We start from the raw sequence: 27,722 nt of genomic DNA on the forward strand, positions 1-27,722 counted from the left end.
CATATTATTTTATAAATATTTTTAAGAATAGATGAAAATAAATTAACCAAGCAAAAAGTTTATTAACATTTTTTAAAAAATAAAAGCATCACTTCACATGCCTGTAGAAGTAAAATAAAAATATTGTGCTGTTTTTTATTAATTCGTGCATCAGAGGATTAAAATTATTCTGAAATATAACAGAATGTGAAAATCAATAAACAGCATAAAAACTTAACAAGATTTTATATGTCATGTATGTATGTACATATGAACTATAAAATCACAGCTCACAACATGAAATAACTACATACATAGTTACACAAGAAAAAGAAAAAGATTTATTAGTATTACCCTCTTTGCCATTTCTGTGCTCTCCTCTGGCTTTTAGTTTATTTATTGACAGCTTTCATGAAATTAAACAACCAATATGTGGTAAATATAAAGGCATTTCAAGGTACATAGTCCCACATTAGTTTATTTTGTGTTTTGCTCCTTTTAAAACTATCTTGCCTCCTTCCTTACTCTGGCAGGCTGTATTAGCTTACCCAGCATGCTTTAACGATAGAGGTCATTACTCCACAATGAAGAAGTGATGTCAAAGTTATTAATACAGATCAGATCCACAATGGTCCTCCAAGACGAGAGATGTGTGAGGATGTGGTACCTGGTTGTCCTTTCAGTCCTTTCAGGCTTTTCTTTGTTGCACTGTTTGTTGGTCTGTTGCTCTGGCTCAAAAAGAAAGGTCAAGGTATGCACCTGCTTTTTATATGTGTTCCTTTGTATGTTCGTGGTAGAACTATTATGTCTCTGTTTCATCTGTGTAAGATTTAGAATAGAACACTGGTCAATGCGTTGATTTGAGTATTTTCCCTCCTATATTTCTGATAATTCATTTTTTGGGAAATTATTTATCACATAGTAAATACACAAGTCTAACTATTCCTCTTGTCATGTTCATTTGGGGATGACTGTGCAGTTTCGCAGCAATAGTGGTGAAAAAGGGGAGGGGTTACTGTGAGTTTTAAAGATAGCCACTTGTTTCTATTTACAGTAAGCCTTGGTGAACTGCCTGCAGCATATGAGACTCAGGCTCCCACTGTGGGTACTTATTTTCTTTTTTTATTCTTATTTAAACATGTATGATCAAACATCAGATCTGATATCTCTGACTTTGTGTGTTAAATGTTGAGTTAAAATTGCTTAAATGTTCATACTGTATAATATACAGTGATATGTTTATTTAACATTCCCTATTAAAAAGAAAGTAACTGTGCATTGCTGGTACAGCTTGGTAGAAAAAATACTATTTTGTCAGAGTATACATACACACACACAAATGTATAAATACAGCTGTAGCACTGGGCTGAATCTAATTTCTCTCAAGAATCAGCAGGCCAGACGTTAAGTGGGCTATGACATAATACGTCTCGTAGAAGAGTAGCTGGTCAGAAACAACCTGTTTGTATCTTGGGGGTGACATGGATTATATCTTTCTTCATAAAACTATTAAAAACAGCACAGTTCATGTGTGAATTATAGGCTTCTTGTTGAGGAGCCTCCATTTAGAAAATCCAGCTGGTGCAAAAACATTCAAATTGAATATATCACACAGGGAAGACGTTTTTTTCCTAATAAGACAAAGCAAAACACAGGTGTTTCCATTTGTTTTCCCCACCCCATTTGCTCTTAAGGAAGCAGTCTATGAACTGTAACTTGTCGCAAAACGCAAGATAAGGCCAGCGGGAGTAAACATGTCTGCAATGTACAGATAGAGGGTTTATAGAGTGATGACAAAGGTTTTAAATGACTAAATGGATAGGAGAAAAAGGAGTATTGCATGAGCAACTTGTCATTTGTAGAGAGGGTTTATCAAGTGAGTGATATAAAACCTTACATTTCAAAGTGAGTTAATGACAGTGCTGCACTCCTTGGTTAAAATAACATCATTTTCCCTCCTCAGGTGGTGATGGCCCTTCTGCAGCTGAACGTGAAAGTGAGACGTCTTCAGGTTTTGATTCAGGAAAAGATGCTGGTAAGCCAGACTAAAATTAAAATAATGGACATTTGCATTTAGGGTCCCTGAATGGAAATCAGCCATTTTCAATCAAGATCTTTACCCAACGTGCTTTGAGGTCCATCAGATAATTAGTGAGATTTCTGCTGAATTATTAAAAAGCTCTGATATCACATTTGTATTCAAGCTCATTCTTGAAGAACTACATGGCTCCAAATGGTGAGGATGTGTGAATTTTGATATTCTGAACCAATATCAATGATTTAAAAATAATTACTGGATTTGCAAATTGCCAGTAGACAAGTTTTTGTAATTTATTTCAGCTTTACCAGGGAAACACTGGAATGTGGATCACAGAAAAATAACATAACTGTTTTAAAGAATCCTAGTTATTTTTTTTCATGTCATCTCTACTGGTACAAATTCTTACATACAAAACACATTTATAATAACTTTGCAGATCTGTGTAAAAGAAATAACTATTTCAAAGATGTTTTCAGCCCATTAAATCATTCCCTTGTCAGTAACATGTCAGTGTTAATATGACTCAGTATTTTGCAATATTAAACATGAATAAATCTAGTCAGTTCCAGTTTTAGGTCATCCAGGACAGACCATATAAAACTCATGTTAACCTATTTACCTGATTGCTGTTAAGAAGCTGAACTTTTGCTTCTGAAGTCTTACAAGGATATTCAAGTTAGAAGAAAACACTGTCAACTGTTTTTACAGTTGAACTGGAAATTGTAGCTGATACTGCCTCCCTCTGGTGACACGTACTAACTGAGTTTTTACTTTGTATTTTCAGACCAGTCTATGGGAAAGTACTTAATTCATATTTCTGTTTTGTGGATTTTCAAATGATTGCTTAAGATTTGTTATGGACAAGGACCAATGAAAGATAAAAATGAAAACACTGATGTACTGAAATGAAAAAACTCATTATTATTTGACTAAAATTGTCTTGGATTTCTTTCCAATCCTGAGATTGTTGAAAAAGTCTTTTTCAGGCGTTTTACTATTTAATGTGAAGATTTTTATTTTTATTTATTCTTTTTTTTTTTTTTTTTTTTGACAGGTATGAAACAAACATGATAACAATCCAGTGATTAAATGTTTTAGAATAATTAAATATGAAAAATATTATTGTTTTGGTTAAAAAAAAAAAGAAGAGGTGGAGTGGGATGTGAGGGGTGTACACAGTACCTATTAAAAACACTTTTAATACGATGTGCATCTGTGCGTGTCTGTGTGTGTGTGTGTGTTTGTGTGTGTGTCTAAATGTGTCAGCACAACTATGTGTGACCCCATGTCTGCCAAGTTAAGCTGGGTACTTTTGCAACTGTTATTACTTTCCATAACAGGCAGGCTGGGTTAGAGGCACCTTCTGCTCCACACAGTACAGCAGAGTGGCAGTAATTTTTGCACTTAAGGCATCTTTCTCTTAGCCAGCTCCAGCTCCAGCTCCAGCTCCAGGACCATGGCACAACAGGCTCCCACTGACCCCACCAAGATGGGTGAGGGTCGCGCAATTGCCGTCCTGACCTCTGGAGGTGATGCACAGGGTAAGTGGAGGATTTCTAGGGATTATAGGGCCAAAGAAGGGGAGTTGGAGGATGTGTTGTTTCATAAGTCAGTTCTTGGTGACAGAACAGCAGCGTTACCTTCAAATAAAGGTGCATTTAAGATGCAAAGGGAACGAGAAGTCAGCCAGTCCAGAATCAAACTCTTGATGTAATTGGTATTACCAGACAAGCTCCGATCGTATGCATATGACTGTATTCAACCTAAAGATCTGAACACTGTGTCTCTATTATCATAAAGTCTGAGTTTTTCTGAATAAATCCCCACTCACTATGTGAAAATCAAAAATGCAACCCTTGCCTTAATAGCCACAATTAAGCATGATCCCATCTTTCCATTTTAAATATTATTATTTATGATTTATGGCTGATTGACTTTTGTGATTATCTTTGCCAGAACAGTTATCTTGGCTTTCGTAGAGCAAAGATATTTATGTAAAAGGGCAATGTAAGTTACTTGAAGCACAGAGTGAGGCAGACGGTCCCCTGACCTTTAACTTGATGAGGAACATGTCCAATGTGACCTTTGTAAGGTGTGTCAGTGACCCCACACCCCTGTAGTGTGAGCATATGAGAGGTAAAGCTATCCATCAACAGTATTTCCTAACCTGCAGAAGTACAAATGTAAATTTAAAAATTCCTTACATTTCTTTTTTTATAACAACTTTGGTCTACTTTCATCCAAAAGATCTCCTCCTTCTTTCCCTAGTTTTTCTCTATGACTGTAACAGTTAAAAAGGCTAATTTTAGAGGCATGACCTTTCTGTCATATGTGAAAATTGGTAAGGTAGATCAAGAGTGTAGTTATACTCTTCCTTCTTATCCGCTTCTCCTTTGCACTGTAAGTGGAGATGCTCTTGGCGCCCTTAAAGTTAATCTAGCCACATCTTGTCCTTTAAGTGACACCCCCTTCACCCTTTGGGAGAACAGGCAAAATGTTTCAATAAAAAAGGGTCTGCTACAGTCAGTGACTGTTTGCCAAGACATAAATGGAAGTGAAGTGGAAAGGGACCATCATGTTGTGTTATTACCTGCCCCGTGGGTTTTTATTGCTCCCATCTGGCATATCTTAGTTGCAGAAACAAGTTAATGTACGATCTATATAAAGGTTGTCTAAAATTATTCATGAGTTCAGATGACTTGCAACATTCATGCAGCTTATCAACACACAAATTGGCAGCTTGGAATCACTATAAAATTAACCCATTCAAGTTGTCATGCTGACTTTCATAGAAACGTACTACAGACCAGACTGTAACTTAAAATAACCTACCAGAGGAGGATTTGTTGTTTGTGGACTGCGAGTGCAATTACTGCTAAAACACACTCGGATGGCAGATTAAAGAGAGAATGCATTCTGGTTATTTTGTTAACAAGGTGTAACTCCCCTGTCGTCCTTTAAATCACACATTGAATTTACCCAAGGAGTTTGTATTAATAAGACAAGAAACTGGGCCATCTTTCAATTCTATGATTTACAAATGAGCCTTAAAAGCCAGCTCCTCCCATAGTGAAATGGAGATGTATATTAGATCTTGTCTTGTGGCGTTTTGATGAGATTAAAAAGGAGTTGAAGTTTCAAAAGTACTTGTTGTAACAGAACCAGGGACAAAGACAAACCATCTCTGGTCTCAGTTAATTGTATAATCCCAAATATAAGTAAAGGATGCATGGGTTGGATGAAAAAGAGTAAATAATTACTTAAAGTGACATTGTATTATGTTTTTTCCATACAGTGTGAAATAAATAAATGATTGAACAAACAAGGCAAATTAAGAACTATACCCTCCCTACCAGGTTATAAATTTGGTACAACTTCAGATGAACAACATATTTTCATTGTGTCTTCGTCTATTTAAAAAAATAAATAAATGAAACAGAAGCAGTGTGTGAAAAAGTTAAGTGTACTCTAACTTGTAGAACCACCTTTAGCAAAATTAAGTTGAAACTGTTCCCTGTATGATGTTAGCGGTCTCTTACATTCTCATAGAGGGATTTTGGCCCTCTCCTTTTTGCATCGTTCAGTTTATTGAGGTTTAAGGGAATTTGTTTTTACACAGCTCTGTTATGGTCCCACCACACCATTTACATCAGATTGAAGTCTGGATTGAAACCTTGAAGCAGTTCAATTATTTTCTCTTTTAAGCCATTCTGTTGTAAATTTGTTGTTATGCTTGGAATAATTTTCTTGTTGCATGGACAAGCTTGAGCTGGTGGACCTCATTTGCCTCTGGAATACTTCAGTAATGGAGTTTATGGTTGACTCAGCAATTCTCCTTCCTCTGACGTCGCTATTTGACAGTTAATATGAGGTGTTTTTCCTGTTATGCTGTATTTGGTTTTCACCTAAAAATGTACTGTGTAAAAAAGTACATTGTTCCAAGTCTCAGTATTTGTTCAGAAACAGCTTTACAAACTTTGTAACATGTATATACATTGGACATTGTAAAAGCTCTGAAGGAGACTTCTAACCCCCAGCACATGTATGCAATATTTTTGTATGAATCAACATACACATACTGTTCCTACAGGTATGAATGCAGCGGTGAGGGCCACAGTTCGAGTGGGGATGTACACTGGAGCCAAGGTGTATTTTGTCCATGAGGTAAATCCTGTTTTTAATATGTTTTTTTATGTTTTTTTACTTTTTCTCTATTTGTGCAATATCAAAGCAAGTACAACAAAGTTAATTAGATAAATAAGTAAGTACAATTCTTCATTCCTCTTTCCAACATTAAAAACATTCGAAAGTTAAAAAACAAGTAACAAATGCTCCCAAATAACAAGACATCAGTTTTTGTTTGCCATTTTAGTTTGAAATATTGTATAAACAATTAATTAATCCTAAAATTAGCTTTTGCTAAACTGTTTGTCATTAGTAGTATTGCATTAAATAATTCTGTTACCAAACCACTTGCTGGACTGGCTGCCTAAGCTAAAGTAACAGCATGCCTGTACTGTTAAGGCTACAGCTACTTCCCAGTGATGACCTACTTTCTAGGAGGTGACATTGTGTTGTGTGTTGTGTTTTTATTTGCTGACAGGGTTACCAGGGTCTGGTGGATGGGGGTGACCATATCCGTCTTGCTACTTGGGAGAGTGTGTCAATGATGCTGCAGCTGGTGAGAACAACTGCAAAATGCAAAAACATCTTAGTCTGTATATTTAATGTTTACTATATGCAGTCTTTAACTTTTAACTACAGGCTAACTTTTGTGTGTGTGGTGCTGTGCTGTTGGTCAAATGATTAGTTAAATGCCAAGGTTCATTAGACAGCAAAACTTCATGGACCGTCAACATTAGTGCTTGGGTTTCAGATGACCACAACTCTTCTCTTCACTCGTCTCCCTGCCATATTTGTCTGTAACTGAAACCCCTTCCTCCTTGCCTGACCCTTCAGGGTGGAACTGTGATTGGTAGTGCCCGCTGTCAGGACTTCCGCACCAAGGAGGGCCGCACCAAGGCTGCATGCAACTTGGTCAAGCTTGGTATCACCAATCTCTGCGTTATTGGAGGTGATGGCAGTCTGACAGGTGCCAACCAGTTCAGAACAGAGTGGAAAGACCTGTTGGCAGACCTGGTTAAAGCTGGTGAGATATGTGACCTGGGAACTCCATCACATCATACATGCAAACTTGATATTGAATATGTAATTGTGTGATTTCTACCATTAGCATATTTGTGATGTTTTGATGTTTTCTCAGGAAAAATCACAGCAAATGAGGCCAAGAGTTCTTCCCACCTCAACATTGTTGGCATGGTGGGCTCCATCGATAATGACTTCTGTGGAACTGACATGACCATCGGCACTGACTCTGCCCTGCATCGCATCATAGAAATAGTGGATGCCATCACTACCACAGCGCAGAGGTGCACCTGCAAACCTCTGATATATTTAAAAAATGGATACAGTAGATAGCTTATTTTAAGACTTGTCCAAAAATGTGTCTTTTTGCAGTCATCAGAGGACCTTCATCCTGGAAGTAATGGGCAGACACTGTGGGTGAGTATGAGGGTGTTGTGTTAGCATCAGCTTGACAGCTCATAAAACTTCATTCATAGTGTCTGGAGTTATGAGAAAGTGGCAGCAAAAGTAAATAAAACATTATATATTTTATTTTCTATTTTGCCAAAAGACTGTTTTGACTATTACTTCATATCAACTTCTAAAATTATATACACATGTGATGCAGTTTGAGCAAATGTTTACAATGCTGCATTAATATGCCAATGACCTTTTTTAATGACAAAAATCAACAAAGACATCAATAATCTGAATGTCTGAATGATCAATGATTTTTCCATTTATCCAGTTACCTTGCCTTGGTGACAGCTCTGGCCTGTGGCGCTGACTGGGTGTTCATCCCAGAGATGCCCCCAGAAGAAGGATGGGAGGAGCATCTGTGCAGAAGATTGACTGATGTAAATATTTGGTTCTCCATCATCACACTCATGATCAGTTTAGCTTCAACTTTAACCTTTGCTCTGTCCCCCTTAGCAAAGAGAACGTGGCTCCCGTTTAAATATCATCATTGTTGCAGAGGGAGCAATGGATCGCAGCGGTAAACCAATCTCCTGTGATCATATCAAACAGGTCAGTAATAGCAGTACTACAGTGTACCAGCACATAGATACAGTCTCAAGTTGTTTAAGGTAGATTGCTAACAAAGTATTGTCCAGCTGGTGTCCAAGAAGCTTGGCTTTGACACTCGCACCACCGTCCTGGGTCATGTACAGAGAGGAGGTACCCCCTCCGCTTTTGACAGAATCCTGGTAAGATCTCAATTAATTATTACAATTATTCGTCAGGTGATCTCATTCTTTTTAAATGAGCTCATTGTGACAATTCAGGCAAGCAGAATGGGTGTGGAGGCTGTTATGGCTCTTCTGGAGGCCACACCTGAAACCCCAGCCTGTGTAGTCAGCTTGTCTGGAAACATGGCCGTCAGGCTGCCTCTCATGGAGTGCGTGCAAGTGGTGAGTCAATTCCTTCGCACACACAAGACAGAATTACTCGGTCAATGTGACATTAACTGTGACAGGTCTGCTGACCTTCACCAACTACTGTACACTAGATAAGCGCCTACTGTAGTTTTTTAATTTAGATTATATCCAAATTAAATTATTTTGACCTGTTCCCATACCAGACTAAAGATGTCACAACAGCCATGGCTGAAGGAAGGTTTGATGATGCAGTGAAACTCAGGGGAAAGTGAGGCAAACACATTTGTTTTGTTCATGTATAAGTCTTGCCTTGTGTTGGGATTCAAGTGTCCACCAATTTTTGCTACTTTGACAACAGGAGCTTTGAGAACAACTGGAGCAGTTATAGAATGCTGGCTCACGTGCACCCTCCAGAAACAAAGGTAAGGGACGTTTTTACTCCTTTATTGCAAACACAACATCACTTTTGGGAAAATAAGTTTGCTCTAATAACTGTGCCTTTGAATTTGTCTATACCAGAGTAACATCAACATTGCCATATTGAACGTGGGTGCTCCGTGTGCAGGAATGAACGCTGCAGTACGTGCAGCTGTCAGGATTGGCCTCCTCCAGGGCCACAAGATGTTGGCAGTGCACGATGGCTTTGACGGCTTGGCTAATGGAATGGTAAAATATTATATTTGCAAAGACATACTCGAACAAAGGGCTTAATTTTGAGACAATTATATGGTTTTATGCTGAACTTACACAAAAGATAAAACCTTCACTGTCTGCACAGATTGAACCTATTGGTTGGTCTGGAGTGGCAGGATGGACTGGAAAGGGAGGCTCAATGCTTGGCACAAAAAGGTGAGCCATCTCAATACAGTGATGAAAATTTATGTTTTATTGATTTTAAATGGTCATTGACTTGCATTTATTATTAGTGTGGTTAGTCAGATATATTATGATTGGTGTTTTCTGTCCCTTAAAGAACACTGCCACGCGAGTTAATGGAAGAGATCAGTCTGTCCATCACTAAGTTCAACATCCATGGTATTGTCATTATCGGAGGCTTTGAGGTTGGCAGCATTTCACTGGCCCTGAATCCTGCTAGATTGCTAGAACTTCACCTTCTACCTTCAAATTATAGTAATGTACTATTCTACTGCTTTCCTCCTACCAGGCATTCCTGGGAGGTCTGGAGATGGTGCAAGCTAGACAAAAGTACGAGGAACTGTGTATTCCACTTGTTGTTGTTCCTGCTACTGTGTCAAACAATGTTCCAGGATCTGACTTCAGTATTGGTGCTGACACTGCCCTCAACACCATAACCATGGTGAAGCTCTATTTAAAAACAAAGAAAAACGTAACATAATCTTTAAAACAATGAAGTCCTTTTCACCACCGCACTCTTCTGTCACATGCCTACTTTTTTGCAGACATGTGACAGGATCAAGCAATCTGCTGCCGGCACCAAGAGAAGAGTGTTCATCATTGAGACTATGGGAGGATACTGTGGCTACCTGGCAACCATGGCTGGGTTAGCATCTGGAGCTGATGCTGCCTACATTTATGAAGAGCCCTTCAACATTCATGATCTTGAGGTCTGTCTGCCTCCTTACAAATCAACAAAAGAGAGGAAATAAAACAATGACATTCATAAATAAGGGATGAATTCATATTTTTGAACTCGATGGTCTGATAGCTGATTTGTTTTTAGCTGAATGTAGAACATCTTCTGGAGAAGATGAAGACCACAGTGAAGAGAGGACTGATTCTGAGGTTTAAGGGAATTGGCATGATACTTTTAAATTTCCACAGTGGTTTATAGTTTATTTTGGCTCATGTCTCTTATGTTACTCTGCTTTTGCTTTAGAAATGAGAAATGTAATTCAAACTACACCACTGACTTCATCTTCAACCTGTACTCAGAGGAGGGCAAGGGTGTGTTTGACTGCAGGAAGAATGTACTTGGTCATATGCAGCAGGTGTGCTACTTAGTCTGCATCTTCTGTTTTTCCCAGTATTCATTGCCAACCACTTTATTATGTTAATATACCTTTCTTTGAGTTAGGGTGGAACACCCACTCCTTTTGACAGGAACTTTGGCACAAAGATGGGGATGAAGTCTGTCCTTTGGATAACTGACAAGCTGAAGGAATGCTATAGACATGGTGAGGATGTAATATTATTCAAAACATAATCTGTTTTAATAAAATTTGCTGCTTTCTCATTAGGCCCCTTGGCTAATGATTACTTTCTAAATTCAAACCTTTAGGTCGCATCTTTGCCAATTCTCAAGATTCAGCCTGTGTGCTGGGAATGAGGAAAAGAGCATTGGTTTTTCAGCCTCTGGCTGAACTCAAAGAAGAGACTGACGTTGAGTGAGGATTCATTTGTACCCTCTCAATGTATTTTCTGGACATTTTATCTTGTTATTTTTACTTTGCTCTTGTCATTGATGAGTGTTTTCATCTGCAGACATCGTATTCCAAAGACCCAGTGGTGGCTCAGGCTGAGGCCCATCTTGAAAATCCTGGCTAAGTACAAGATCAACCTGGACACCTCTGAGAAGGCTACGATGGAACATGTCATCAAGAAGAAAGGCTTGGTTACTCAGTAGCCTTTCTATGTCATTACTCAGGACCGGACATGAGCTTCTTGTCTTCAATAAAAGCACTTTTTAAAACTATGTTTAAAGGAGAATACAATATTAATAAAGAAACTTATAATGAAAAAAGAACAGTGTTACAATAAACCTCACAAATCACTTAAGTGGTCATTCTTAATGAAAATATCACTGTACAGAAGACTCAAGGGTACTTTTCTTGATATAAAATGTTACAGTCTGGTTAAACAGATGCAAAAAAAGATGGAGGCAGGCATGAGGCAGCTACTGTTGTGGCAAAATATGATTTATTAACAAAAACATAAAATACAAACAAATTAGTAATGTATGTGTGGATGAACGAGTGTATATTGTGCACAAAACAACAAAACATGCCACGCCTGCCAGTACAGGGCCGACCTCCTGGACCAGCCCAAGAAACATCCCGAGTGCAGGCTTGTGAAGCTCTTAAGTAACCAGAGTACACACTAGGCCCAGGTGTAACTCATGCCACTAATCATCATAAACTACCTGCAATACAACTCCAAAAAGAAGTGGTGGTGGGGCTGTCAAATTTAAAAATCTTCTTTTGAAATACTATCATTTCTAATCACTGCATAATAATAATAATAATTAAGTTGATTTTATTTTTTTAACTTCTTTACTTCTTGGAATTTTGTGAATATTCCACCAAAGAACAAGATAAAAAAAAAATTCCAAGACTGATTTGAATTCACAAGGTGTGATTATCTGTCAGGTAAGGCTGTTTTTATACATCTCTTTTTCATCATACATCTTTGGGGAGGGGAACATGGCTTCTAAAGTTATTTGTTATTTAAATTTTATTATTTAGGTTTCTACCACAGACTGTATAGAAATAAATTCCAAGAATAAATTAAATAAATATTTTGTACAGAATTTCCCCACAAGGAGTAAAATGAAAACTACCATACCCACAAGTCACCACGTTTCCGGTTGAAAGCGGTTATGCTTTCGGATTGGTTAGCAAAGATCTTTCAAAAACAGAGCGCGGGCCGGAGACGTTCGGAGAAACGCTAAAGAAGACGAGGTTCGGAAACTGAACACCAAATGGATTTCTAAATTTAACCGCTTTTCAGACGGTTATCATGGGCAGTAAATGGTCTTTCTGTCGCAAAGAAAGTTATTTACATAAACACTGAGCGCTTCAAGTGAGTTCCAGCTTTAGCACTTAAATGTTAAATCGTTATGATGCAGTTGATGCACTTTTAAGATCAGCTAAGCTTAGCCACTCTGTTTACGTTTAAAAGTAACATGATTTGTCTTTCGCTAACTTATCATCTTCAGGTGTCGATATGAAGTGTTTGAAAGTGGACGAATACATCAAGCAGACTTCATCTGTTCAGGAGACGAGGCTTTTATTTGAAGAACTAGAGGTTAGCATTATTGCACGTTAAACAGAAGAATCACGATTTATCTTTACAAGTTCATTTACTCAACTAGAAACAGTCTTTTAAATAATATTCACTAAGAATTACGTGACTCATTGAAATGTTTACCGTTCCAATGCTTTTGTAATCAAAACGAAGAAATATATCGGTCAGGTGTGCAGTAACTATATTTTTCCCTCTGAAAACAAAATCTAAGGCTGGTTTACATCTTTCAGAAATATGTCAAGAGTCAACCTGGACTTCAGGGGCGTACTCTATGTGACAGGGTTATCAGGGCCTGTCACCATCAACTTGGAGTTGGATCCCTGGACTTTGATCATATCACTCAGTTAGTAAAGCTGGTGGAGATTTCTCTTCATGGCTATGATATTTATGCAGAACTTGTGGCTCATAGCAGTCCATTCTACATGGAAAAAATTATTTTCCATATTGTCAAGAAGCTAAGCTCCCTAGACGTTCACACGCTATGTGGCCATGTAGCTGGGTTGCTTTACAACAGACTTTCTTCAGCACGACAGGTATGTTTTACAAAATAATTTTTATTTGTGTCCTCTACAATGTATATGGACAGGATAATTCCTGTTAGCTTTAACTGGGTTTGTATGATCTGTAGGCACAAGAAGACTACTGTGTCCTCGTGCAAAGCTGCTTCTCTGTGCTTTGGAGTGGATTATCTGCGGCCAAAAACAAGAAAATCTTGAACCCTCGGGATAAGCTGTGCTGCCAGATGCAAGCTTTGAGCTTCCTCTTTTTGTTAGATGGAGAAACTGCTGGACCCTCTTTCTCTAAAGTCCCCATTTATGCAGAGTATGCATTTACTGAGTTTGAGAGCAACTGTGAATCACTGACAAAAGAGGATGCTTCTTTCCTGCTCCGGGAAATAAACATGCTTTTTAACAGATGCTTTACCGGTGATCAAGCCTGCCAGGTAGATGTATTCAAACAGCGTTTAGAAACGAGATTTTATGCACTTTGTGAAATGGTGCTGCTTATTGTAAAGATGCTTTGTAAGGCTGATCACCACAGTCTGGCCACAACCTTTCTGAATGCAATGGAGAGCAAGGTTTTAGACTGTGTTGGCTCCCAGTGTACACCACTGGTGTTTGGCAAATGGGGAGTAAAAATTCATTCAGCAATGAAGGCTGGGAAAGTAAGCGGACTGGCATTCACAGGGTGTGCTAGGGCCCTGAGATCTCTCTCAGCTGACCTGGGCAACAGAGAGAGTCATGCTTTTCTGGAAGGTTGTAGTCTAGTGGTATGGGCCGTTGAAAGTGGGCACAATAAGGGATTATCTGGGCCTGTGCTCCTGTCTTTGTTTTCTTTTCTTGAGGAGCACCAAGAGTGGATAATGAAAATGCTTAACAAGGTTAGTTTGGCTTCTAAAAAGTAAAGTTTGATAATTTCTTGAAATTAATGATGTTTTACTAATCTTGTTTTTTCCCCTATCCTGAATTCAACATGACAGACTGAGTGCAGCAGACTACAGCAGACCCTCTGCTTGAGTATTTACCAAGGCTTTGTATTTGCTTATGAGAGCATGTTGGCGTCACAGGTGAGAGTGCACCTTCTTTATGGTACATTCATAACCCCCACATCCTCAAACTGCTGCTTTCTCCCTCTGTAAGAATGCGTGATTGTACTGTCTGAATATGTATCGCGTGTTTGTCTTTGCTTCTGCAGAGCAGACACCTGATGAAAATCTTTTTTTTTTTTGCTTTTTAAAATAAATAAATACAGTATTGAAAAAAACTGGGAGGGGAGAAATAAATTCCACAGTAAAATAATGTTTTTTTTTTTTATGTAAATAGATTTTATACTAATTATAGTTTGTTGTGTCTAGCTGGAAAACAGTGACACATTGGACAGAGTTTTGCTGTACTGCCAGTCCACAGCTGGACTGCTGATGACAGAGCTGCACAAGTTATCTAATGAAAACCTCTTCATCAAAGCAGGTGATCTCCTTTTTTTCCATTTTTAAATTTCAGCAGGCCAGTCGAATGATTGTCATTTTTCCATTGCTGTAAAATACAGGGAAGTTTTTTTTGTTTTTGTTGTTTTATTGTTTTATTATTATTGTTCTAACTTTTGTGTTTGCTGTTTGGCTTTTAGTGATTGCTGTGAGCAACTTGGCTTGTGGGTTGTACAACCGACGCCACTATGACCAAGCCTTCACACTGGTTGAGATTCTCTGCAAGGATCTATGCAAGAACTGCCCTGTATCATTGTCTGTTGATAGAGTAAGTTCATTAGATGCTTTTTATTTGTTTTGCTCTTTAGACTGGGATGTTAGTTCATTCACTTCATTGTGAAGTGATCAGTTTTAGCATTTAGGTTTAAGTGTAAACCCAAATCCCTCTGGAATGTGTGTTACTATTCGGTGATTTATTGGCTTGTCATTGTTTCCTCCCAGCTGAGTCGACCCTTCATGCTGGCTGTGCAAACTTCACGTCGGGCTGGAAAATTGGAACGAGCCCTGGATTGGGTGATCCTGTGGCTGAAGGCTCTTGGGGACAATATCACTGCTCACATGTCTGAACCTGTTTCTCTTTGGGTGAAAACAAAGACTGATGCAGCTCATGACTCTGATGAGGACATCAGACTCAGGTACACAAAACTACTCATTAATTGCTTCTCTTCATTGTTTTTAGCTATGTTGTGTTTTGCTGAATATAAATGAAAACTAAAAACACAAATGCTCGTCTTTGCGGTCATGCTCCTAAACAGGACATTGCGTGATGGTTTTGGTACCGATGTCCCTGAGGAGCGAATCATGCTTTGTCTTTTGGCGGAAGAGCTGCGTGTCTATAAGGAGTTGGCAAGAGACACGGCTCAAGAACGCTACAACACACTCTGTGATCTGTTGGACATCTGTCACGAGGAGAGTTCTCACACCCATTTACGTGCTGTGTACCTCTGCGAAATGGCCCAAGTTGTGTGCTTCCAGGATTTCAGTGAACAGACTGACTGGTAAAAATTTATGCATGATTTAATTTTTTTAAGAAAGTACCACCAGGACAATAAATTAAATAATTTTATCATCATTCAAGGCCAACATTGTTGTCATCTCTTTTTTTATTATTTGTTTATGACTACACAGCATGGCAGTGGACTTCATCCATGAAGCGTTACGACTTCTCGAAGAAGAACCAGAGACTCCAGACAACGCTGATAGACTGAAGGATGACAAAGCGCATGCTTTACTTTGGCTCTACATCTGCAGTCTGGAGAAAAATCTCCAGGAGGTGATCTCTTTGACCATCTCAAACCTCTTTATGTTCATATTTTTCTAAAGTAGTGATTGTCACATTTTAATAGTATGTGTGTTGACGTGTCAGTAATGTGGTGTTGGGATTCTTGCCTTTTTGTGGCCAGGCCATTGAGAGTGATAGAAAGCGAAGAGAGTTGCGTGAGCAGACGCAGTATGTGGCTGATCCCATAGGCAGCAATGATTTTGATTATGAAGACAAGCAGAAGACACAGGACAGCACTCTGGTCTATGAAGGCCTGCATTTCAACCTGGCTGCAGAAAAAAGTAGGAAAACTATTTTAGAATTCATCGGTTATAGTGCTGTGCAGGTATTTGAGCATAAAATTATTTATTATTTAACACTTCTGTTTGTTTTGTTTGTCTGTTTTTTATTATTATCCTAAGAGTTGTGTCAGCCACTGGAAAAAGCGCTGGACATGTGGTCTGCTCTTTTCAAGAGTCAAGCCCATCCCTCAGTCAGGAATGCTAAACAGACCTGCAGTTCCATTGCTGTGGCTGCAGCTCTCTTCAGACTCATGGGAAAGGTAATGACACAGAATTTGTCTGATCTATTTCATGTCACGGGGTCCTATTTGGTGGCTTTCAGTTTTATGCGATTTAGATTTTAGAGGGAAACGGGGGGAAAAAACATGAGCTAAATAAGTAAGCACCCCCTATAATACAAGAAGCAAAACTACTTCTTGCATAATTCTAGATTGATGTGTGTGAAAACAGTTGCTTGATTATATGTGTTTATCCCTTTTTTTAAATATTTCATTGTTCTCTTGTTTAGCCTCTAAAAGCTTTAGAAGCGTACCAACTTGGTGTTGGAGTTTCACAAGAACTGGCTGATGCTCAGAGCTGTGCCAGCTGTCTTTGTCAGTCAGTCAGTATCCTCCTCGATATTGGCAGCCCTGAACTGGCTCTGGTAAGAATCTTTTGTACTGTTTCTTTATATATATATTATTTATTTATTTATTTTATAAATTGATTGAAATTGAATAAAATATCTTTAACTTCTTACCTTCAGGCCCAGCTAGAAGAAGCAGAAAAAACATTAACTTCAGCTGCCACAGATGAGGGCCCTTCTGCCCTCTCAGTGCTGGTTGTTTTATTGAAAGCTCAGTACTTTTACCTTGTAGGACAGGTATGTGGCGTTGTAACATGCCAGTTTCTGACGTTTATCACATTTTGGTATTGACCTAATGTTTGGCCAAATTTCAGATCGACTGTGGCTTGACTTATCTGCGTGAGGTGCTTAAAGCAGTAAACGAGCAAAAACATTCAAAGAGCTGGTACCTGCTGCGTGCACGGACTCTCCAGGTCTGCAGCGCCTATCTGGACTTAGATACAGCTCAGCTGCCACAAGCCCAACGGCACAGTGTTGCACAGCATGGTTAGTTCCAACTTAACTATTTGTAACATTATGTGTACCCAGATGTCTTAGTATTTTTCATTTGTAATGTGGAAGTACAAAGGTGATACCCTTTGGTAAAACCAAGTATCTGCTTTTGTTTGTCTCAGGAATAAAAACCCCAGATGCTGCACTGTATGAGAGCTTGAAGCTTCTCTGCAGTCTGCTGGTCACTGTAGCAGGAAAAGGCTTGTATGGTACCAATGGCAGCAACTCAGATGTGCGTTTTATCTACCACGGTATGCTTTCCCTAAATTCTAAAATGTATCTGTTTCCGTTTTTGGTCAATGTGAGTTTCTTACACTCTTCTTGGTCTATGAACAGGTGACAACCTGGTGCTGAAGTGGCAGCTACTCTCAGAGCTGCTGAACTGCTCCAAGAAGATGGTGGCTATGCGTAGCAGCTGCGGAGCCATTAACGATGCCAGACTCCAGTGTCTAGAAGCCCTGAAACTAGCCATCAAGCTCCAAGCACTCAGCCAGTATGTATATGTGAAAAAAAAGATTACTGGTTGCTTTCAAGCCAAGTTCATTGGGCACAAGTAATGCATTATATCCCAGCGTTAAACCTATCACTTAGTTTATGTTGGCACTTAGAGATGTTTGATATATGCTTTTCTTGTATCTTGCTGCACATATTAGACATAGTAATGCTCATATTGTCACTTTATGACTTCCCATAAATGTCACAATCAAATGTTTTATTGGATTATTGTTTTCTTTTTGCCCTTGTTATAGATGTGCTGAGCTGCTGGTGATCAAAGCCGAGTTGGAGCTGATGCAGGGGGAGAGAGAGGAAAGCAGAACAGATTTGAATATTGTCAAAAATCTTCTTGAGCACTGCACAGGTCTGTCCTTGCACAGATGCATCTATTCAAATGGAGCTTTTGTGTTAATGTATTGTTTTTAGTTGGCTTTCATAAGAATAATTTTTTATGTCAGTACAGTTGGGCTGTTGCTTTTCATGGTAGAAGTTTATAGTGAAGTCAATTCAAACGTTAAAAAATGTATTTAATTATTTGCATTGGACCTCCTATTAAACTGGTGTTTATGTGTACGTGCCTTGGTAGCAAGATAGGAATTTATTTTAGATTGATTGATTTATTTATTTATTTTTGGAGTCTAATTTTCATTAAGTTTTCCCTCTTCTTTTTTCTTTTTTTTTTTTTACCCTACACTTAAGATATTTCTGATCAAGTTCAGAAAGCAGATGTTAAAATCAAACCAAGGAAAGGCCGTCCAGCTCGGAGACCTCCCTCTCCTCTTCCAACAGTGGAGGATGAACTAAAGGACATCCTGAGCACCAGGTGGATTGCCAAAGAACCTGTAGTGAAGGATCCGGCCAGCTCCCCACCTCTCAAAGCTCCACCTCGCCTTTGGCTTTCCTCATTGGCCCATGAATTCGATTGTCAGTGCCCTTGCTGCTCTGAACCCTGTTTAAGCCGTGCCACAGCTCGCTGGGCAGCTGCACAGGCTGATCTGGTTCTTCAGATGGATCCCACTGAAATCAGCGCCAGTTCCAAACTTCACTGGGCAGCTTTATTTCAATCTAAAAATATTACTACACGACTCAGAAACAAATTGGCTGAGATCTTCCCTTCCTGTGATCCTGCCAAAGGCATCTGTAAACCTTCCCTGATGCAGGATGTCGTAGGGCATGTGTATCTACACATGGCCCAGACTGGGCTAGAAACTAGGCTTAACAAGGTCTGTGGTATATGGAAAACATTGGAAGCTGGCTTATCATTTGTAGATTCTGTGACTTGTCCTGTCCCGGGGCGTGTGAGAGCCGGCTTAATGGCAACTAAAGCCATTGCATCGCTGGTGATCTTGGCTGCCAAAAAAGGCTGCAGCCCAGAGGAACTATATTCAAATGTTTGGACCTGGAATGCGCCAGAAGACGATACAGACATCAAACCAGAACAGAAAACGGCACCTCTCTCATCTTCACTTAAAAAGCCTAAATCCTCTTTTAAAAACCCAGATATGGCCGACCAAAAAAAGGAAGCAAGACAAGTCAAGGCTGTCAAACCCAAAATGGAAGTGAAAAGCTCCTCAATCAAAGAGAAAAGTCTTGTTCCCAAGACACCAATAATAAAAAAATCTAAATCCTCAGTTAGAGAGCTTGGCTCATTTGATTTCAACACAGTTGTGCCTACTTTGGCTTGTACCCCTGCTCAGAAAGTGAAATGCCCTGCTGCCGTGCAGAAAGCACCAAAGACTGCCTCTAAGCTTCAGTTTCATGTGTATGAAGAGCTCTCACCAGTTCAGGACAAAGCCCAGCATGTGCCTGCTGCCCCTAAAAGGACAAAAAAGTCACGCTTTAAGGTAAGCCAAAAAAAAACAAAGCTTTTTAAAAATGATTGAGTGTAGGATTCGTCAGCAGTTTATTGACGAGACAACAAAAACATTCCCAAAAAATGAACAACTGGCAATTGGTTAAATTGGAGAAAGACTTACTTGGTGTCTGGTCTTGTAGATTTACTTTATGATTTTATTAAAATATATCTGACATTTTTATATTTTAACACAGGTGGAATTTAGCGATGAAAGTGACTCGGAGGCCAGTACCCATGGAGAGCTAAGACCAAAAGATGTCCCTAAAAAGCAAACAGCCACAAGAAAAGCTGCCTCCAGTGCTAAAATGGCCCCAGAACCACCTGCCGAGAGGATGCCACTCAAGAGGCAGGCAAAGGGGAAAAAGAGCACCTCAGTGCCTTGTTCTTCTGAGGATGAGGACACGTTGATCAGTCAGCCTGTCTTCACAAGAAAAGGAAGAACAAGAAAAAATCTTTCCAAGGTGGAAAAAGCAGTGGAGGAGCCAGACACAATGAGGACCATTAAGGAGGAAATTGATGAAGTCCTGGACATGAGCATTGAGCAGCTACGGACATCAGACATGGAAGCTGAGGATAACACAGCTTCAAGTAAAGATATCAGTATGTATTTTGCACACACACAGCTGAGCTTAAAGAATATGGTTGCCACTCACACAAGTAGCTTTTTAGATTATGTCCATCAATGATACCAGATTAGATGCTGAAACATTTTATGTTATCATTGTGCCCCTTTAGCCCAGTTTTTGTTTCTTTAAGCTGTGTGTTGTTCAAGAAAATCAGTGGCCTTGCTTCTGGACAACTTGCAGAATCAGGGGCGCTGTTGGGTAGTACTATATGTGCAATATGTAAAAAACCAAATCCTGAAACCACTGTCTTCTCTTCTCTCATTTAGACATAGATTTTGAGGTGTTGCGAAGGGATATGTGTTTTCACCAGGACAGAGATGATCTGAATGAATTGAGGAGAAGAGGACATCCAAGAGAAGGTCAACAAACCCACATCTCTCAATCAGACAGCAGGCCAGGTGAGTTGAGCTCAGAATCACATTTGACGTATGTGTCATTGATGTAATAACAAAATGGAATTTATTTTCTATTGTAATACAAAAATGATTTTTTTTTGTCTGACCAAAAATGAATTCTTACAACTACAGATATTAGTATGTTTTTAAAGACAAAATTCTTTTTAACACCATTGCAATATTTTTATTTACTTAGTTTTTCCTCTATTTCTATAAGCTAGTAGAGTCAGATCTGTGGGAAAAAGTATCAGTGTCCATATTATGTATCGGATGAGAACTTCTTCATCCATTTTTGTTATTTCTGTCTTTATTTAAAACCAGACAACCTTTCTCTGGAGGAAGTTCAGGTGTTGCTCCGCTCAGCCTGGCTGACACTCCAGCACTTTCCCTGCCCCACCATCCATCCGACCCTCTCTGCTCTTCTTGCCTTAACTCTGGGACAGCAAGACCCCGTAACTACAGCAATGCTACATGCTCAGTCCTTAGGGGTCACCAGTCGTCATCGCACAATCCGGCATTTGTCCAGTTCTCTCCAGTAAGCACATCGTGTACATATATTAGTGGTTTCTGAATTTCTACTTCTCGATTCTTTTATCTGTGTTATATTACCAACTTTTGCATAATCTTGCTATTTTTTATTTATTTAAATGTTATAAATTGTGAATAACAATGAATGCTTAATTGTCTTTTTTCATTTTAACAGTAAGCTGAAAAAGGCATCCAGCGAGCTGGCTGACAAGATGGATGCTTTGAGTCTGAATGAGCCCAGTAGGACTGCGTCCACTGCTTCCACCGAGCAGAGGTTGTCTCAGATGGAGGACATCTTTTCCTTTCCCACTGCTGATCCTTCAGCTTTCCCGCACAACCACTGCCAAGAGTTTATCAAACAAATTCAACATCTTCCCGAAGGTAGGGGTCTTTTTAATCTCAGTGATATTTCCACGTCTGATCTTTATTGCTTAAGTAGAACTTAACTGAAACCAACTTTTTATGAAATTTGAGTTTTTCTTTTTTCCATCTTATCCTCTCCAGGGGTAACAGTGTGTTTGATGTCTGTGCTTGGAATAAAACCGGGGGAAATGGGAGACAGCATTTTACTGTCTCGTCTTGAGAAGGATTCTGCACCTGTCACTCTGCATATCTCCACATCCAAACAGCAGGTGAAGACGATCAAAGGATGTAAATGTTTACGTATTGCACAACCAAATAGCTGTGTATGGCACCAGAGTCCCCTGGTGAGACAGAAATGTTGAGATGATAACTTTCTTCTTATAGTACTGCTAAGAATGTTTTACCGTCCACTCAACATGGACATTTTTTATGCTAAAGCTGTTGGATAAAAGCTATTAAAGTACTGATACTCTTTCAATACAATAGTATCTAGAAGCAGAGTTTAAGCTCTGTATGTAAGTTGTTAACTGATAGCTAACTAGTTGCTAAATGAAAACACAAAGTGACTGAAGTTAAAGATCTAACAAACTTCTGTTCTGCTAATGAAGCATCGCTCTGGCTAACCCAGTGGTTACCAAACTGGGGGGTGGGCTCCCCAGGGTGATACAGAGGTGTAACAATAGGGCTAAATAAAACTTGGCACATTTTTGCACTTCTAGCAAAACATGGACAAATTTATGAAAGTACCAATGGGCAAACAATGATGAATCAAGAACAGAAATTTCAACTACCAAAGAAAAAAGAACAAAATATGAGGAGGTATATCTTTCCCTGGGTTTGATCAGGTAATGGTCTATGGTGGGAAATGAAGTGAGACCACACCGTTGTATGTCTCAATATATAAACATCTGACAATATGAAGCCAAACCGAACCACTGGGCTAATCCAAACTACCAACATATAACATTTTAAACACCTTTTAGCCACACTGCCTATCTATTTTACCTTAAAGTTAGCTTGGGATAGGAATTGATAAGATATTTATTGAAACAAGTGCCATTACTGATGCTCCTTATGGATCCAGTTCTTTTTAGATATCCTTGTTTTTCCTTGACCAAGTTTCCTTAGGAAAAAAGATCATACAGCAATTTAGCATCAAACAAATGTTTGCCATTTGAAATGCTAAATTTAAATTATTTTGGGTTTAGCATCTTTGTATTTAACAGATTAACTTGCAACTTGAAAAATTTAAATAATTTATCCCCATTTCTTATAAACCACTTTTCTGAGCATCTCATTTTATACCATCAATTAAAATCTATGTAACCCGACCTGCCTGAAATGTAGGACTTTGACTGTTGAGAAAGGGTGCAAACCTTTTTTATTGGAAATTTTGTGACAGCATAGTGACATTCATTTACCCTTTTTATTACTTTTGTTGCTCTCATTTCAAGATAACTGTTTTCTCTTTGTGTTGTGCAGCACAACATTAGCTGGTTGGTGCAGGAGATGGATAATATTCTGGTGGAACAAAAGGTTGTGAGCTGCGTGTCTGAGAAAGCAAAGTGGTGGGAAGGCCGATGGGCTCTTGACTCTCGAGTTGAGGTAAGTGTTACAGAATGAGACTGCTTATGGGTTGTAATACCTTCCTTAAACTTCCATGGGTTATGCTCAGATATGATGCTTTGCCGTAAAACCCTATGAGAACTGAAACCCGTTGCCATGTTATAGCGTCTGTTAAAAGAAATGGAGGGATCACTTGGATGTTGGAAGAGCCTTCTTCTACCCATCTCATCGGAGCCTGAGCTTTCCACACAAGCCAAGCAACTCTGTAAGGCCTTGTCTACACGAGGAGTGACAGTCAGTGTGGAGATGTTAAGGGTATGTCTTTTGCCTCATGACCTTTGTCTTATTCTGTAAAAAGTAACAGTAAGGCAGCAACTACTAAAACTTCTCATTTGTCTCCTAGGCTGTGCTTTCTGCATCTCATGTTCTCTCTGAGGAAGATCTTAAAGCATTTTCACTAGGACTTTACCCCCAGTGGGACACTGAATGTGATCATCTTCTCCATACTGCAATGTCCCAGCTCTCAAAGAGAGATGAGCCTCGAGGTCATGTGGTTCTGATCCTAGACAAGGTTTGTGTTGTTATCTATATGTAATGCTAAACTCTGCCAGATTGTGATATACAGCTAGTTGTGCACTAGTCAAAAATATAAAAAGAGCCATTAGAGTTTAATTTGTGAAGAAGGAAAGTATTTAGTGCTTATCAGTCTCTGTCCCATGTTTGATGCAGTATCTTCAGAAGTTGCCATGGGAAAGCATGCCCATCTTAAAGTCTTGCTCTATGAGCCGAATGCCTTCTTTGCATTCTCTGCTTGGACTGTGCCTTCAGAAAGAGGTAAGATTAAGCACCTTGACTGAGTTGGTATAGACCGTGGTGCTGATATCGTTAACTCAATAGCTGTTACTTTCAGTATATTTTTCTCATGGCTTGAATCTTCCTTGTTAGACTGACTCTCAGTCCATCCTGAGGCATGGTGTGAATTCAAGGAAGGTGTTTTATGTGTTGGACCCTGATGCCAACTTAAAAAACGCTCAGGATCGATTCAAGGAATGGTTTTGCAGGTGAGACAAACTATAACGGGTAGCATGATTTTAATGTTCTCGTGCATTTCTGTTACTGGTTTATATTCTTTCTCTTTTGTCTAAAAAATAAAATAATTTTGTTCAAGTAAACCGGACTGGCAAGGTGTGTGTGGAGTTGCTCCTGATCTGGGTCAACTACAAGAAGCTGTTGCAACCAAGGATTTATACATGTAAGTTTGAGATGAAGTATTTTCTATTAATATTTGTACCAGCCTAGAGGCAGACTTCATGTTTTTCCATTTTCAATGTGTTGGTTTTCATTTTGAATGATGTCACTTTTATTCACCAGTCCACATTTAATAAAAAATAAAACATTTCTAAAATGTCAGAAATGTAACTCTATGTAACTTTGGATAAGACCGAGCATCAAACTGATGAATCATGGTGTTAGCAGCATCATCAAGTGTTCTTCTCTGGGGCAAACGAAACACATGAAGTAAAAGATTTTGGCTCTGGTTATAGGGCTGTTTGTGTTGGACCCATTCCATGTAATATAAAAAAAAATGGATGTGGTCAGAAATATTGTGCCGTACGTGTGACTCCACTGCATATTATGAAATATGTAGCCTCGGATTTTGCAGTTATTGTTCAGACTGACAAAAACCATTAAAGTGAAAAGCTGTCTCATTTTCTCTGTACATGTTCTAGTTATGTGGGCCATGGTGCAGGTGCAAGGTTCCTGGACAGTCAGTCGGTTCTCAAGCAGCAGATGACTGCAGCCTCTCTGCTGTTTGGTTGCAGCAGTGCCGCTCTGGCAGTGCGAGGCAATCAGGAGGGACAAGGCATCGTTCTCAACTACCTCACTGCAGGCTGGTGAGATATCTGTCGAGTTTTGGCATCTTGTGTGTCCGTAGTTGAATCTTGTAGAAGCTTGTTTAGTAGTATCTGTACTTAAAGTTAATTTAGCAAATGTGAATGGTAAAGCTTAATTTTATAAATGGCATCTCATTGGCTCTAATATAGATTTACTTGGCATTAAATATCTCATTTAATTATTAACCTTTGGTGTTTGTGTCATGAATATTTTGGTCTTGTTTTCTAGTCCCTTCATTTTGGGCAACTTGTGGGATGTAACGGATCGGGATATTGATCGCTTCACTAAAGCTTTGCTGGAGTCATGGTTCTCTGCGGGGTCCGGCGCACCTCTCCTGCAGTACATTGGTTCATCGCGTCAGGCCACACACCTGAAATACCTCATAGGAGCTGCACCTGTTGTCTATGGTCTACCAATTCACCTGCAATGAGACTGGAAATCTGAAACTCCAAACAGTAAAGCAGCATATTGACCTTATCATTTTAGTGCACAACCTGGAGGATTTTACTTAACTTTGGAATTAAATTCCCAAAAACATTATTAGCGCATATGTTTTATTTAAAAGTTGTTTCCAGATTTTAACAGTCAATTATTTGAATGGCCTGTAATGGTTTTGTTTGAAGTGCTCAGGGTTTGCTTTTGGTTTTTATTTTAATAAATGAACTTGCACATACAGTTTGTTTCTGTTTTGGATATGATTGAGACGTGGAGCTCAACACTTGAATGTGTTATAAAAATTGCCACCATCATCTGGGAAAGATTATTTCACTGTAGACTCCAGCTAAGTCCTGTTACCATACATTGTCATTAGACTAAAAGTCATAAGATGTGTTAACAAATTAAATCAAGCTCTATCATCTAATGCTTCTAAGCATTTTCCTTCATCTCATTTGATCAAGAGCTCAAATTATGTGTGAACAGTGTAGGAAGAAAGTCAGGTAGCAGCTATAATTTTTGGGGAACATTTCAGTTCACATTTCTATAGTTAGTAATATAACTACAAGGCAAGGAAATGGGCAGAAGAAACAAAAAAGATTACATGAATAAATGTGTAAATGCATGCAATCAAAATTGAAATGCAAATTAAATAACTTTTAGGAATACATAAAATGTATTAAATTCCAGTTTGACACATTTTGACATGTATCGAATTATTAAGAATGCAGCCCTTCAGCAAAATAGCCCTCCTAACAGAAATGTTTCAGCCTAATAAAAAACCAACTATGTAATCTGAATATATACTGATAAAGAGAATGCTGAACACATCTTAGATTGAAAATATTTATATTCATTACATATTGTATTTAGAACAAAAGAGCATAAGAAGGATCAATGGAAATCATTAACCTATGGGGGGCTGGATTCAGAATCATACTGAGTCCAGGTGAAATAGAATCAAAAGTGGAGAGAGTAGACCTCAGGATGACCCATCTTATGGAAATTCCTTAAGACCATTCAGAATTAATCAGATCTACTTTATTAATCCCAGACTGAAAATTCAGTGTCAGAGTAGTATAAATGTCAGAGAACAAAATAGTAAAATTAAGCTGTAAGATGCAAAAATACTATATACAAAAATAGAATAGATGTAAAAGTAAAATTATATGTATACATACCTAAAAAATAAAAAATATAAAGAAATACTCTTTACAATACACAATTCACAAATGAGTATCCTTGTAAAAAAATCAATTATATATACATATATATGTATATATATATACATATATATGTATATATATGAATAATGGGACAATATAAGCCTGAGGCAGGAAAGATCTCAGGTAGTGTTCTTTGTGAAAGCGGAGCTGCATGAGACCTCCACTCTCTGTCCACTGTGTGGTGGAGAAGGTGGTCTGGATTATCCATGATAGATAACAAACCCGCAGTCCTCCTCTCCACCGAAGCCTCACATGTTTCCTGCCTGCAGCCAATTAGGAAGCCAGCTTTCCTGATCAGTATATTGAATCTGAACTTGTCTCTGGCTCCAATACTGCACCCCTAGCAGACCACGGCAAAGAACAAAACGCTGGCAACAACAGGCTGGTAGAACATCTCCAACATTCTGCTGCATACATTGAAGGATCTGAGCTTCCTCAGGAAAAAGAGTCAGCTCATCACCTTCTGCACAGCCAGGCTGTTGGTCCTTCAGTCCAGTCTGCTGTCGGTATTCACACCCAGCTACTTGTAGTTTCTCACTGTTTCAATGTTCCTCATCAGGATGCAAAGAGGCTGTGGAGCTGTCCTCCTTCTCCTGAAGTCAATCACCATCTCTCTGGTCTTAATTACATTCAGCATTGGGTCATTTTCACTAGCCCACCCCACAAATGAGGTTCAGTAGTGTGTGTGGCCTCCACATCCCTGTATACACTCCCTACAATGTCTGGGCATGCTCCTGAGAAGATGATGTAAAAATTTCCAAAAATTTTTATAGAGGTCCTCCTTAAGACAGGTCGGTCAGTTTTCACTAGCAGCTTGTTTTTTGGTGTGGTTCCTGCTAATTTTAAACATGCAGCAGTGCAGTCCTTCATTAAGAAACCTTGATCACTTTGTGCTGGCAAACTTTAGGCCCATCTCCAAGCTCCCTTTTCTCTCAAAAATCTTGGAGAAAATGGTTTTTGCTTAGTTGACGTCTTTTCTGGATAAGCACAATATATTGGTGGTTTGTCAATCTGGTTTCAAGAGCTTTCTGGCACAGAGGTGGCTTTATTAAGAGTCTTTAATGATATCCTCAAAGCATTAGGTTCTGGTGACCACAGTGTTTCTAGTCCTCCTTGACCTAATTTTTATATTTATTTTCTTTGAT

At 38.9% G+C, this 27,722-nt stretch overlaps 2 protein-coding genes across 6 annotated transcripts; both read left to right on the forward strand.

Moving 5' to 3' along the window:
* Positions 1 to 612: 612 nt before the first annotated feature.
* On the forward strand, positions 613 to 11,286 carry pfkmb (phosphofructokinase, muscle b). 2 transcript variants are annotated; one of them, XM_041981623.1, is made up of 24 exons: positions 613 to 730; positions 1,943 to 2,014; positions 3,445 to 3,561; positions 6,111 to 6,184; positions 6,624 to 6,701; positions 6,980 to 7,169; positions 7,284 to 7,449; positions 7,538 to 7,582; positions 7,893 to 8,001; positions 8,078 to 8,173; positions 8,260 to 8,352; positions 8,431 to 8,556; positions 8,727 to 8,791; positions 8,882 to 8,945; positions 9,043 to 9,189; positions 9,302 to 9,372; positions 9,497 to 9,584; positions 9,689 to 9,841; positions 9,945 to 10,109; positions 10,226 to 10,287; positions 10,382 to 10,493; positions 10,580 to 10,679; positions 10,784 to 10,889; positions 10,987 to 11,286. In XM_041981623.1, exons 1-24 carry the CDS (start codon positions 628 to 630, stop codon positions 11,126 to 11,128), a joined length of 2,544 nt encoding a protein of 847 aa, XP_041837557.1. In that variant the 5' UTR covers positions 613 to 627; the 3' UTR covers positions 11,129 to 11,286. The 2 variants fall into 2 exon arrangements, with proteins under 2 accessions (XP_041837557.1, XP_041837558.1); XM_041981624.1 differs by lacking the exon at positions 613 to 730 and adding an exon at positions 1,058 to 1,080 and having other exon boundaries at positions 10,987 to 11,285.
* Positions 11,287 to 11,650: 364 nt separating this feature from the next.
* On the forward strand, positions 11,651 to 25,775 carry espl1 (extra spindle pole bodies like 1, separase). Of its 4 annotated transcripts, XM_041981451.1 has the most exons (33): positions 11,651 to 11,673; positions 11,810 to 11,870; positions 12,440 to 12,528; positions 12,759 to 13,061; positions 13,157 to 13,909; positions 14,009 to 14,095; positions 14,384 to 14,495; positions 14,653 to 14,780; positions 14,954 to 15,147; positions 15,268 to 15,510; positions 15,641 to 15,785; positions 15,916 to 16,075; positions 16,196 to 16,335; positions 16,584 to 16,718; positions 16,821 to 16,937; positions 17,015 to 17,186; positions 17,315 to 17,443; positions 17,529 to 17,685; positions 17,942 to 18,051; positions 18,387 to 19,531; positions 19,737 to 20,142; positions 20,435 to 20,566; positions 20,885 to 21,098; positions 21,267 to 21,472; positions 21,596 to 21,723; positions 22,937 to 23,059; positions 23,186 to 23,335; positions 23,424 to 23,591; positions 23,750 to 23,854; positions 23,966 to 24,081; positions 24,189 to 24,272; positions 24,751 to 24,915; positions 25,145 to 25,775. In XM_041981451.1, the coding sequence occupies exons 3-33, from the start codon at positions 12,448 to 12,450 to the stop codon at positions 25,344 to 25,346; spliced, it is 6,510 nt and encodes a 2,169-aa protein (XP_041837385.1). In that variant the 5' UTR covers positions 11,651 to 11,673; positions 11,810 to 11,870; positions 12,440 to 12,447; the 3' UTR covers positions 25,347 to 25,775. The 4 variants fall into 4 exon arrangements, with proteins under 4 accessions (XP_041837385.1, XP_041837384.1, XP_041837383.1 ...); XM_041981450.1 differs by lacking the exon at positions 11,651 to 11,673 and having other exon boundaries at positions 11,704 to 11,870; XM_041981449.1 differs by lacking the exons at positions 11,651 to 11,673; positions 11,810 to 11,870 and adding an exon at positions 12,155 to 12,303.
* Positions 25,776 to 27,722: the final 1,947 nt, after the last annotated feature.

This window comes from Melanotaenia boesemani, chromosome 3 (assembly GCF_017639745.1).
Source record: "Melanotaenia boesemani isolate fMelBoe1 chromosome 3, fMelBoe1.pri, whole genome shotgun sequence".
In the NCBI taxonomy this organism is placed as follows: Eukaryota; Metazoa; Chordata; class Actinopteri; order Atheriniformes; family Melanotaeniidae; genus Melanotaenia; species Melanotaenia boesemani.